This window comes from Malus sylvestris, chromosome 10, assembly GCF_916048215.2.
Source record: "Malus sylvestris chromosome 10, drMalSylv7.2, whole genome shotgun sequence".
NCBI lineage: Eukaryota > Viridiplantae > Streptophyta > Magnoliopsida > Rosales > Rosaceae > Malus > Malus sylvestris.
In genome coordinates this window covers 36,478,246-36,490,002 of record NC_062269.1, presented here as the reverse complement: position 1 = coordinate 36,490,002, position 11,757 = coordinate 36,478,246, and the positions used below count along the sequence as shown (strand labels likewise).

Sequence of the window (11,757 nt, the reverse complement as noted above, 5' to 3'; positions counted from 1 at the left end):
CAGCTGGCCTTGCACATAATGTTTCTGCAGGGAAAGACATATTCTCTGTAGTTACAAGTCTCATATATTGGAGAATGAAATATAGACAAGTTCCAACCCATTCAACTGATCACAATTCTCGCATATTACACCTTCCAAGCCAAATGTATTAATATATATATATATATATATATATATATATATATATATATATATTATTGAATATAATATTTATACCAAATTGTTGTAACATTTTATGTGACAAATGATGAATACAACTATTATATACTGAATAAATTCATAAGGGGTTTTTGAACTTTAATCCTTCAAAAAGATTAAAATTTAATAAAAATCTGGTGTGAGATTGGATATTGATTTTAGTCCCTTAATGTGTACTTAATTCAAATTTATATTATATTTTTGTTTTAATATTTAAAAGATATCTTATTTAATGTCATTACATTAAATTTTAAATTTATTATTATACACATTTTAATTCATTAATTTTATGTAACTTCCTCTAATTAGTATACATAAACGTCCGTATCATAATATATTTTACTAATTTAGTGTACCGAAATATCCGTACCTAAATATATTGTAGTAAATTAGTGGCACATAAGAAAATATGCAAAAATATAAGTGTACCGAAAATTCCATACCTAATTATATGATACTAAACTAGTGTACTAAAATGTCGATACCAAAATATATTATACTAAACTGTTGTACCTAAATGTTTGTACCTAAACATATTATACTAACCCAGTGTACCGAAATGTTCGTACCTAAATATATTGTAATGAATTAGTGGCATATAAGAAAATATGTAAAAACATAAGTGTACCAAAAAATCTCTACGAAAATATTTTCTTATATAAGATACTCACAATAATGGGAATTGAAATTTATAATATCTTCATAAAATTTAATTTATAAACACCATAAAATTATAAATAAAAAAGAGAAACATTGAATACATATGTTGACATTTAATAGAGTCTAGGGACTAAAATCTAGTTTTCTAAATTCATTAATTGACGACATGATATTTTATACATCCCTTGTCACATGATATGGTAAAAATGTGGTCTCCCTTATTAGTTTTCATCAATGGACTCAATACATGATAAGGATTTGATCTGCATGCTCTTGCACCACCTTCCAAGCCAAGGCAATGTGGTGTTCCTCAGTCAAAGTTGCACCAACTGCAAAACGTAACATGTACAAACCTCCAACCACACCATGAGTCATGTACACATGACCTGACCCATTGATGGACTCCAGCAACTTGCGATTCACCTCGTTGATAATTACACTATATTCATCACCATTAGCATCACAGCAATAATCTCTCTTATCATTCTGATCACTTGAAGCCTTGTCGTTAATCGCAGCCGGCGAAACCCTAAAACAGACCAAGGAGAAATTCCTAGGAGCCACAATCTCAACCCTTTTATCCATCCCCACAAGCCCTTCAAAAATCTTGGCCATTTCTACGTGACTTCTAAGAAAGTTTCTAAGGTTAGCCACCCCATAGCTTCTAAGCACAAGCCACAGCTTCATGGACCGAAACCTTCGGCTCAAGGCTAGTTGCCAGTCTTTGTAGTCCACCACCTGCTTCGATTCCGTGGCCTTGTTCCTTAAAAACTCAGGATACGTTGAGAGTGAACTTACCAACGCGTTGGGATTCTTAACCCAAAGGCAGCAACAGTCGAGAGTGGTGAAGAACCATTTGTGCGCGTTCAGACTAAATGAATCTGCACCCTCGACGCCATCAAGGAAATGTCGAAACTCAGGACAAATGCAAGCACTCCCGGCATATGCCGCGTCCACATGAACCCATATGCCATAATCTCCTGCTACGCTGCAGAGTGGCCCCAATCAGGGCCGGCCCAGGCCCAGTGCAGGAGGGGCGACCGTCCAGGGCCCAAAAAAATTAGGGGCACCAAAATTATTAGGACGGTATATTTATATATGTTTTTATAAGAGTATAAATTTATAAAATTTGATTCAAAGACACAGAAATTTAACTAGAAGTGGTGGTTTGTCATTTGAAAGTAATAAGGAGGTCTTGGGTTCAAAACACCATGTGTGCTTATTTACTTTCCTTTTTTTTACAAATTTCTTTTTATAAGAGTATAAATTTAGAAAATTTGGTTAAAGGATCAAGAAGTTTAATTAGAAACAATGATTTTTGTTGTTTAAAATTAACAAGAGGTCCTAAGTTCGAAATGCTATGTGCATGTTTATTCTTTTCAATTTTTACAAATTTTTGTTTGGTTGGTAATTTATTTTTAGTTACTATCTAGTAGCTATGTGGGTTGTTATTTTTAAATATTCGTTTTAATTCAAGTCTAATCTTCAACAAAGAATAATACGTAGACCAAATTTGCAAATTATATGACGTGTCATCAAAATGTTTAATTTAGTGCCCATTCATTAATAATACATATCAATTAAAGACTCGAAAACATCATTATTTTTAAGTCCCATATTGACAAGGTTAGTAAATAAGAAAAAAACACCTCACGATTTATTCAAAAACACATTCAAAGTTCAAATGGAAAACAAAACTCATCATCTATCTACTTGTAAGCCCGAAGTTTTTTTGTTTCCCTCTCTCAATACAAAATAAATTAGTCTTTCTGTGTTTCTAAATTATTGAGTTTGAAGTGTTTTTCTAAGTATAATTTTTTCGATATCTTAAGTGTGAAAATAAATAATTTTTTTACATAAAGTTAGGGCACTTTTTTTTACGTCGCCCCGGGCCTCAAAAACCTTTAGACCGGCCCTAGCCCCAATGGATCAACAGTAGCAGTCGCGGTTGTTCCCATTGTGGCACATAGAAACAATGGGACAAGCCCAGCTTCTATGTCTGAATGCATGGTCACTTTTAGAGACTCGGGTGAGAGCGCAAATGATGTAGATCTCGTTGTCTCTATGGTACGAAAATTCGCAGGGTGAATTCCAACAATTTGGGAAGCTTTTTGAAGTGCGCTATGTGTTTGATCGGATCCATACACAACTAGCTTCCCAATGTTTTCTCTACCAAGTTTGCGTAGCTTTTGATCCCTGGCAGCTACCATTGCACAAACAAGGGCCTCACAAGTAGTCCCTTGTATCACACCACCACCATTGCCGGAAAAAAGGAAAGACTTGGGAAGTTCGAGCATATTTCCAAACCAATCCATGACTATGCTTTCAAGCTCAGTTGCAGCTGGCGACGACATCCAGTTGAATCCCACAATATTGAATCCGGAGCTAAGCATTTCTCCAAGGAACCCCGCGATGCTACCACTGGAAGGGAAGTAGGCAAAGTAGTTAGGGCTTTGCCAATGTGTTATGCCAGGGACAATATGGTCATGAACATCTTGGAGGATGGTTTCAAGGGGTTCAGGGTTGTATGGGGCGGAATCCGGCATGCGTTTTTTGAGGTAGCCTGGTTGGACTTGGCTTAGAACTGGGTATTTCTCTATGGATTTGTAATAATCTGCAATGAAGTCTATGACCAAGTGGCCTTCTCTCCTGAACTCCTCATGATCTAGAGGGTTTGTGGATACGTTGGGAGAATTGTTTTCTTGTGAATTGAGGATACCCATTTGGAAATTGGAAGAAGGGTTGGAGTGGATGTTGATGAGTTGAGTTGCACTTGAGAAGAGTGCGTAAGGCAAGCTTATATAGGAGTTTGGTGTGGAATTCCCATACGTGCTTGCGCTCAAATGCACACGTTTGGATCTCTCTCCACTATTCGAATAGAATCCAAGTAATGACATATCACCTCTTGCAAGGTTAGAGCTCAATATGTTGATTTACAATTGATTCATTTATTTAGTAGCGCTACATACATCAAATTTGAACAATAAATATTATTTGGTTACTTGTTTGTTTATAAAATTTAGGCCAAATAACACAAATAGTCCTTGTAGCGTACTAGCCATTGTAGTTTCATTCGGCTTTTTATGTCTAACCCCCTACTAATCCTCTTAAAATAATGAAGGCTTCTTCAATATTTTTCTTAATTATAAATCACCTAAGAACTTTATTTAATTAAAAAAAACTTGAATTTTAATTAAAACGACAAAAGTACACAAATAAACCTAAATCTTAAAACACGCGTCATTTCCTCTTCTCTCTTTCCTGCTTCCCCCCCCCCCCTTTTTTTTATATCTTTCCTCTTGCAAAAGGATCCTCTTTGTGAGGATATAAAGGATCAATCAATTGTGTCTATTTATTATACATCGTACGGTTAGAAATTATTTAAAATTTTTAATTTAAAATTGAATATAAATAATATCTAACGAAAACTAATTACACGATATACGATAAATGGACACGATAAATTGATCATCAGATCCCCACAAAGAAAATTGATTGATTGATTGATTCTCCTTTCCTCTCCTCACTCTCCCCTGTCCACAACGTCATTTCCACTTGACAAGTAATTTTGTTCCCAGGCACAAATTCTCATAGGGCCATAGTATAATTAAATAAGAAAAAAGCAAAAACTGAACCTTACCATTTTCGTTACTCAGTATTACAGTTAGGTAATATTCAACTTCATTTGAAAATGAGAGGTTTTAGGTTTGAATATCGTGGATGATGAATTCGATACCAAATTAAGTTGCCCATTGTATAACTTAGTCAAATTCCCCATTCTCTTAGTGTAAAAATATCAATGTATTAAAAAAAAAAAAACTGTACCATTTCCACTCACCTTTTTATTATCAGTTTTTTATTCTACGTAGTATTTAATTTGGTGTGTTATCACATTTTTGCCACGACATAATAACATGATTTATTAATCACATACTAAAAAATAACAAAATTGTTATCAACAGACATTTAAAAAATAATAATTAAATAATGCAATTATTCATCATTTAGAACAAACCTTAATTTGAAAACAGTAATTTTATAAACAGAGCTCACTTTAATTTGGAAACAACACTTTAGTTTGGGCAATTTTTTTTGTGTTTATGTCTGTCATCTGAGTTATAATACAACCTTGCATCATTTAGGACAAGCTAAGTAATAATATTACAATAAAAAAATGAAGATATACTATTTGAAAAAAGTTGAGACTCCACCATAATATCAATTGGCAATATGGAGAGTAACTTAACTACTTATAAGCACATGCACGGTCCCTCCTTTCGTCAATGCGTGATTCATTCTCAACACTCTTCTCACGTGTGGCGAATTTTCAAGCGTAACACGTAGACAACACAACTCGGGTGACGTGAAGCATATATGCCCGTTGGGCTTCACATGTGGGATGACAACATGCTCTAATACCATAAAGAAGTTGGGTTCCACCATAAAACCAAATTACAATATAAGGAGTAGTCCAATTATTTATAAGTACATGCAATGTCTCTCCTCTCATCAACGTGGAATTCATTCTCAAAATTACTTCTAGAAACGGTATCACTATTTCTAGAAAATAGTGGTTACTGTTACTGTTACAATTTCTAGACAATGACATTATTTCTAGCAACAATGGTCATCATTTTTAGACAGCGTCACTCAATGGTCTCTATTTCTAAAAACGGTGGTCAACATTTCTTGAAACCATATTACTATTTTATGAAAGTGTTCTCCATTTCTAAATAGTGCCAGTATTGTTTGAAACTTAAGTTTAATTAATTTGTTTACATTTTGAGAGGAAATGCACCACCCTTGACATATAACACGTGACGTGAACTGTGATGGCAACTATGTATATGAACAAAAAGTTGATATAGTTGACAGAAAGTACACCCAGAGATTGGGACCCGGGGTGGGGGAGGGAGAGAGTCACGGGTAATGGCAGGGGGGCAGAGTGAAGGGCGCGTGTTATTATTATTTTGTTTTTTTAACAAATGATATTATCTAAACTAAAAGGGAATTGGTGAACTTAGTCTTAATAACAATAATTTGATTCAAATTCGTCTTTGACAAGAATGAGTATTTAACCTCTCATTTACTAATAAACAAGAATATTACTAAACCGTAATCCTAAGTGACGGATTTACATGCTATTAGAGACTTTTGATTCAAATTGAACGTTTTGAGGTCTTTTTAATTAGTTTTCCTAACAAAAAACTATTCTCCTTGACCTTCAACATGCTTTGAATTTAGAGCGCTATTCATTCCAATCCAATCTTCTATACCGAACGAGGACTAACAAGATTGCTACCACAAGAAAAATTACGAACTTGAAATTAAACAAAGCAAGATAGGAAAAAATAAATTAAACAATAATGTTTTGGGTGTTGCATTTTCTGTCATTTTGTCAATTGACAATGTGAGTCTGTAACATGCGATTCATGATGAACACGGTCCAGAATACTTTTGCTAGTTTAAAATCCGCAACGTGTTTCAGCGTTTGATTCTGAGGATGACAAAGTTGAAAGAGAAGCCAGTCAGAATTAAGTAAATGGAAAGGGGAAAAAAAAAAGTATGCCGAAAACACGACTCGCGAAAGGAAGGGTACAGAAGCAACTGTTACCTGGCTTTTTTATGTCCGGAGACGGGAGGATCTTCAAAACCAGCAAGCCTCCTCTTCTGGATGGACTGTCCAGAGATAAAAAAAATAGGGATCAGAAATGTAGATCCAAAGGAGATGTGGAATTCAATAGACTTCCTTTTCTTTACTTTTCATGTTAAAAAATGAATCGGGTATATCCATCAAATTCGAAATGCCAAATTAACACAGCTCGTACAAGGTTAGATGACCAACTATCTCCGGTGCTGTCATATTAGCGAAGGGTAAAAAATCGGACCATGGAATCCGGCTGTCAAGTTCTTACCCTATCTTTTTGTTCCTTCAACTGCTCAGTTGTCAAGCCATGAGCGGTATTCTTGTTCAGACCAGCATCGCCATTGTTGTCCTTTTGACGGTTTCTGTGTTTCTTGTGATCTGTATCCTTGTCTCTGTGCTTTTTATGCTTCCTCTCCTTTTTATCAACCTCACTTTTTGACTTCCCCGAGGTACGGATCCCCTTCTCTGCCTGTTAAAACCATTCAAAAATGGCTTTATATATCAGAATTTACACGACCAAACAAACCCTCTACCCCCCTTGAAAAAGAAAATGACTGACCAACTAAGCAAACACGTATGTAGGAAATGACTTACAGAAGGCAATTTAACACGAGTTGTTTCCCTTAATGGAAAAGCTTCATGAAGTATACCCAAATCAAAAGGATGTATATGTCCACTTTTTTCTCTCGTACAAAGGTTGTTCTGAACAAGCTGATCTAATTCCATCCCTTCCCCCTTCCTGATTGATGTGTCTCCCACCACATTATGTAGATAATGAGTCTCTGATATTGACAAGGGCAGTGATCTCTTGCAAAAGAATTCATGATGACGACAAAGCTTATAATGATTTATGAGATCAGCAGCACCGCCAAGTTCCCGAGGCCCTGATAATCATTTAACATTTAAGAAAGCACCTAGATTGCTATGATAATTTACTTTGCAAATCGAAATCATATAATTCAGAGAACAAGAACACACTAAATACCATATCATTCAGAGAAAGCATATTATTTGCAGAACAAGAAAACACTAAAACCCAAAGGTTGCTAGATTTAAAAGTTGCCAAGAAGCACACCAATCAAACTCTAGAACTGCACAGAGCTTAAACTACTACATATCAAAACATAGATGAAGAAACTAATTGCGGATGAAGCATTTGCACTTCTTTACAAAGTACCCGAAAATCATTCATAATGGTAAGAAAGAGAAATTCTAATGCCAGCTATTTACCAGTGATATCTGTATAAACGAGAAGGGATTTGTTATTGGCACTCCAAAATTCTCATTTTGCACTACAAACTTTCTATATTTAGAAAGAAAAATACACTTGCGAGGAGTGCAAAATGAAATTTGTGGAGTGCAAATAACAATTCCCAAACGAGAATTCACAAATACAAAAAATTCCATCACAAAAAGATTAGTCTATGACACAGAGTCAAGTACCATGAATCTGCACAGAGATGGTTTCTCGCACAACAATTAGAAAAAAAAAAAATATCTAGAAAAAAAGAAAGAAAACAAGCGAAATCTTAGTGGGTATGTGTGTGCATGTTTTACACTGAAATATTAATTGTGCATGCGCGTGCGTGTGGGTGCGCGCGCGCGTGTGCAAAGGAACTAGGAAACACGAAAATTGTTCAATGCAAATGAACAGCATTCTAAATCTCGAATATCTTTTATAAGAGAATTATTTCTCAAATTGGGAGTCAAAATCAGAGAGACACCTATTTTATATTTGTGTCTACAAATGTATGAATCATTATATACAAATTATTGAACAGAAATTGCTGTAAGAGAATTAGCACGTAGTTTTTATATGTTTGAGTGGTGACCATCTCAGGACTCTCCCTAGTGACCATTTCAGGATCAAATGGGTTGAAGAAAGCTCTGATTGCTATATCACTGCGTTTAAACTTCACGTTCTACTCTTCAGACGTGAAGCTCTGAATAGTGAATACATATACACTAAGTGCAAACAAGTCCTCCACATGAATAACAAAAAAAATACATATAATAGACAGTCTAAAGACTCTAAACCCTTCAGCATGCAGAAAATGCACCGCATACGGAGACCAATACAGGCTCTACCACAATGTGAAGTGAGAAATTATTATCCAAGACATCATGTTGAGAAAACATGGTTTAAAATATATCTGCGCCAATGGGTATGCCAAAGATATAACGTTTGTGCATCCAAAAGACAACATAAACACCACACGAACACAAACATGGTTTAAAAGTTAAAACTTGGAACAAAACTTATCATCTCTGTGTGAAAAATCAGATATCATGCCTCAATAATATAACCTCTTCAAAGCAATCAAACACATAAGTAGCGGAAACAATCGATAAACTTAAAACCTCTCATTGTCTAAGCTTCTTCTTACCACTTCCAAACCTCTTGGCTTCAAGATCCATCTGTTTAGTGACACAGACACATCAAAGTTCCAGTCAACTTCCTCTACCAAGTCCCAAAATTTAACCAAAAAGAAGGTGAATTCAGCAGCTATCAAGCTTTTATCCGAGGCCTGTCGATCGAATACACCGAACGAAACACGAAACCAATGCGTAAAACGCAAAACCCAAAAATCAAATTCTTCAAAAATCAAGCAAAACAAGGTCAATGTTTCATCCTGAAGCTAATGAATTATATCTGAAGAAATCGAGCAAAACCCAATACATACGTTACCAAGAAAAAAATAAATTAAAAAAAAAAACTAATAAATCTAAAGGAACCAAAACTTCAAAACAAAAAAAACCACGTCGCATGCTTCTTGTGAAACAAAAAATAAATTAACAAACACAAATTACTGCTGGATTGGAGTTCAATATGTTCTTGTGCAACATTATGGCAGTCGTAAATCGAAGTTTCCAGCAGAGAGAGAGACCTGAAAACGACGTGTCGTGGAGAAACAGCAAACGGTGGAGAAATGACCGTTGGAGATCGGCGGTGCGGGGGCGCTGATCGCCGGCAATCGTTGATTAGGGACAGAGAGGGAAAGTTATATTAGGTTTGATGTTTTGACCTACGAAAACCTGTTGAGATATTGGGCCGCTGCTGTACATGGGCTTATTATTTACTTCTTGGGCTAAAAGCCCATAAGATTATATTCTTTTTGGACACAAACTTCAAATCCGATAAATTTCAATATCCAAAAGGATTAGTTTTTGCATACAAACTAAGGGATGTATTCAATTGATAATTTGAGAGACTTTAATGAATTTATAAATTCATGGATTTTTATAGAGTTTAATTGATTTATAGAGATTCTATATAAAATAACAGTCATGACTTAAATAAGTCATTTACATCAGCTTGGTACAACTCAAAAGCTTTGGTAATTAAAACGACTTTAATCGGAATAAAATTTAAAGGTTTATTTCAGAAATTAAAACTGCATTTTTGAAGGCTAAACTATCTTTTTCGTCCTTGAACACGAAGGGCTTATGGTACCATTAGCCTTGCGATTCTCTTTAAAATTGACATATTATACGCTCAATTGTAACACCAGAATATTTTTTGTTGGCTTTTCTATTGTCATATCAATTGAATCTGATATTTTCCAACTTTAATTTTTCTTTGTAAGAATTTGAAACGTTTTATTTTATTTTTCTTTATTTGTCGAAATTGACCCATATCTTGTCTTACATCACTTACTCATTCTCCAAAACAAAAATTAGATCAAATATTACAAATAATAAGTTACTCCACATAATCTACCACCATTTAATTTAAAGGAAAACTAATGAAAATGACTTGAAAACTTTGAGTTTTAACGATAAGAACAAAATAAAGGGTAAAGTGAATAGTACCATAATTGACTTTTTAGTGTAAAAATATGATTTTTCGTTAAAGTGAACAGTGAAAAGCTCCCTTAATTTAATGGTTTTCAGCTACACGATCAACGGACCACCCTCCCAAGAGTCACGAAGAAAGATGAGGGTTGGTCAAAGGCCTACTCATTTTTGTATTTATCTCACTAATATGTTTTTTTTTTTTAGTATATCCATATTTTTACGTTAGGGGAAATGAGAAGTTAGGTTAAACTACACAATGGACAGCCTAATTTGGTATCGAATTCACCATTCACGGGATTCGAACCTAAGACCTCTCACTTCTAAACGAAGAGAAATATCACTAGACTGTAGTACTGAATAGCCACTAATGTTGCTAACCCTTAATTATCCCTTCATAATACAAATCTCTAAGCAACAATCTGTGGCATATTTGAAACTAAACACTCATTCGCTACTCTTTGATCAAACGACTTAAACTCCATCCTACAGCTCTAATCTTCCCTCATACACAAGTTTTTTTTTTAAGAAACAATATTATATACGCTAAAGAGAGGTGGAACTAGCTGAACATCACAATGGGCTACTAGCAATAATGTGGTTCTTTAACGAAAATCAAATTTAAAAAATCTCACTTATAAACAAAAATAAAGGGAATTGTTATTGGCACTCCAAAAATCTCATTCTACACTCCAAACTTTCTATATTTGAAAAGAAAAATACACTTGTGAGGAATGTAGAATAAGATTTTTGGAGTGCCAACAACACTTCCCAAAATAAATACTACTAAACCATAGTACTAAGTGGCAACCCTCTTACACAATTTCTTCTCGGATGAGGATTCTCTCCCTTTCTAATCTCTCTCCCCTTCCCTCCCCTCCTATTTGAACAGTTACGGTTTAGCCATGTTAACATCTTATATTGATTTTTTTTTATAAAGACAATAAGATAAAAAATAATATGTGAGAGGAGAGTAGGGAAAGAGATGAGAATAGAAGGGGAGATAATCCTACTCTTTTCTTCTCCATCCTTAAGCTACCGTTTGGTACGTGGGACGAGACGGAACAGAGTGAGACAAGTCGTTCCGTCCCATGTTTGGTGCCCCTAAAACGGGTGGAACGCGATGTTCCATGGGACAAATTTTGGATGAATTTTCGTTCTACCTCACCCACTGGAATGACTCGTTCCATATCTGTGAAACACAAAATTATAACCTCTTCATCTCCTTCTTCTTCCTCCTTGTTTCCATCCGATGGCATCTTTACTCCCTCTCCATTTCGTCTCATCATATCATGTCCCGTCTGCATACCAAATGATACCTAAAATCACATGCATCAATTTGTTGGTCCGACTTAACTTCACGTGTAAACCTTTCCCTCCAATGAAAAACGAAACCGTAGGCCCCACATATTAAGAAAACCAATTACCATTGCCCACGTGTCAACGGTAAACGAGAA

At 35.1% G+C, this 11,757-nt stretch overlaps 1 protein-coding gene and 1 pseudogene across 4 annotated transcripts; both read right to left on the bottom strand.

Annotated features, from left to right (window-relative positions):
- Positions 1 to 1,066: 1,066 nt before the first annotated feature.
- LOC126585624 (tyrosine decarboxylase-like) lies at positions 1,067 to 3,619 on the bottom strand (annotated as a pseudogene).
- Positions 3,620 to 6,185: 2,566 nt separating this feature from the next.
- Positions 6,186 to 9,521, bottom strand: LOC126585620 (probable mediator of RNA polymerase II transcription subunit 19b). 4 transcript variants are annotated; one of them, XM_050250088.1, is made up of 6 exons: positions 9,394 to 9,521; positions 8,893 to 9,033; positions 7,100 to 7,389; positions 6,774 to 6,974; positions 6,473 to 6,537; positions 6,186 to 6,355 (listed from the first exon to the last, which is right to left on the bottom strand). In XM_050250088.1, exons 2-6 carry the CDS (start codon positions 8,921 to 8,923, stop codon positions 6,343 to 6,345), a joined length of 600 nt encoding a protein of 199 aa, XP_050106045.1. In that variant the 5' UTR covers positions 8,924 to 9,033; positions 9,394 to 9,521; the 3' UTR covers positions 6,186 to 6,342. The 4 variants fall into 4 exon arrangements, with proteins under 4 accessions (XP_050106045.1, XP_050106043.1, XP_050106046.1 ...); XM_050250086.1 differs by having other exon boundaries at positions 8,893 to 9,101; positions 9,394 to 9,515; XM_050250089.1 differs by having other exon boundaries at positions 8,893 to 8,923; positions 9,394 to 9,515.
- Positions 9,522 to 11,757: the final 2,236 nt, after the last annotated feature.

Excerpts from the sequence above, each read along its gene's own strand:
- LOC126585620 (XM_050250088.1), bottom strand. The coding sequence starts at position 8,923 with ATGGATCTTGAAGCCAAGAGGTTTGGAAGTG. Across the intron at positions 7,390-8,892 it reads AGCCAAGAGGTTTGGAAGTG|GGCCTCGGGAACTTGGCGGT; the intron begins GTAAGAAGAAGC and ends AATGATTATCAG. Across the intron at positions 6,538-6,773 it reads TGAAGGAACAAAAAGATAGG|TCCATCCAGAAGAGGAGGCT; the intron begins GTAAGAACTTGA and ends ATCTCTGGACAG.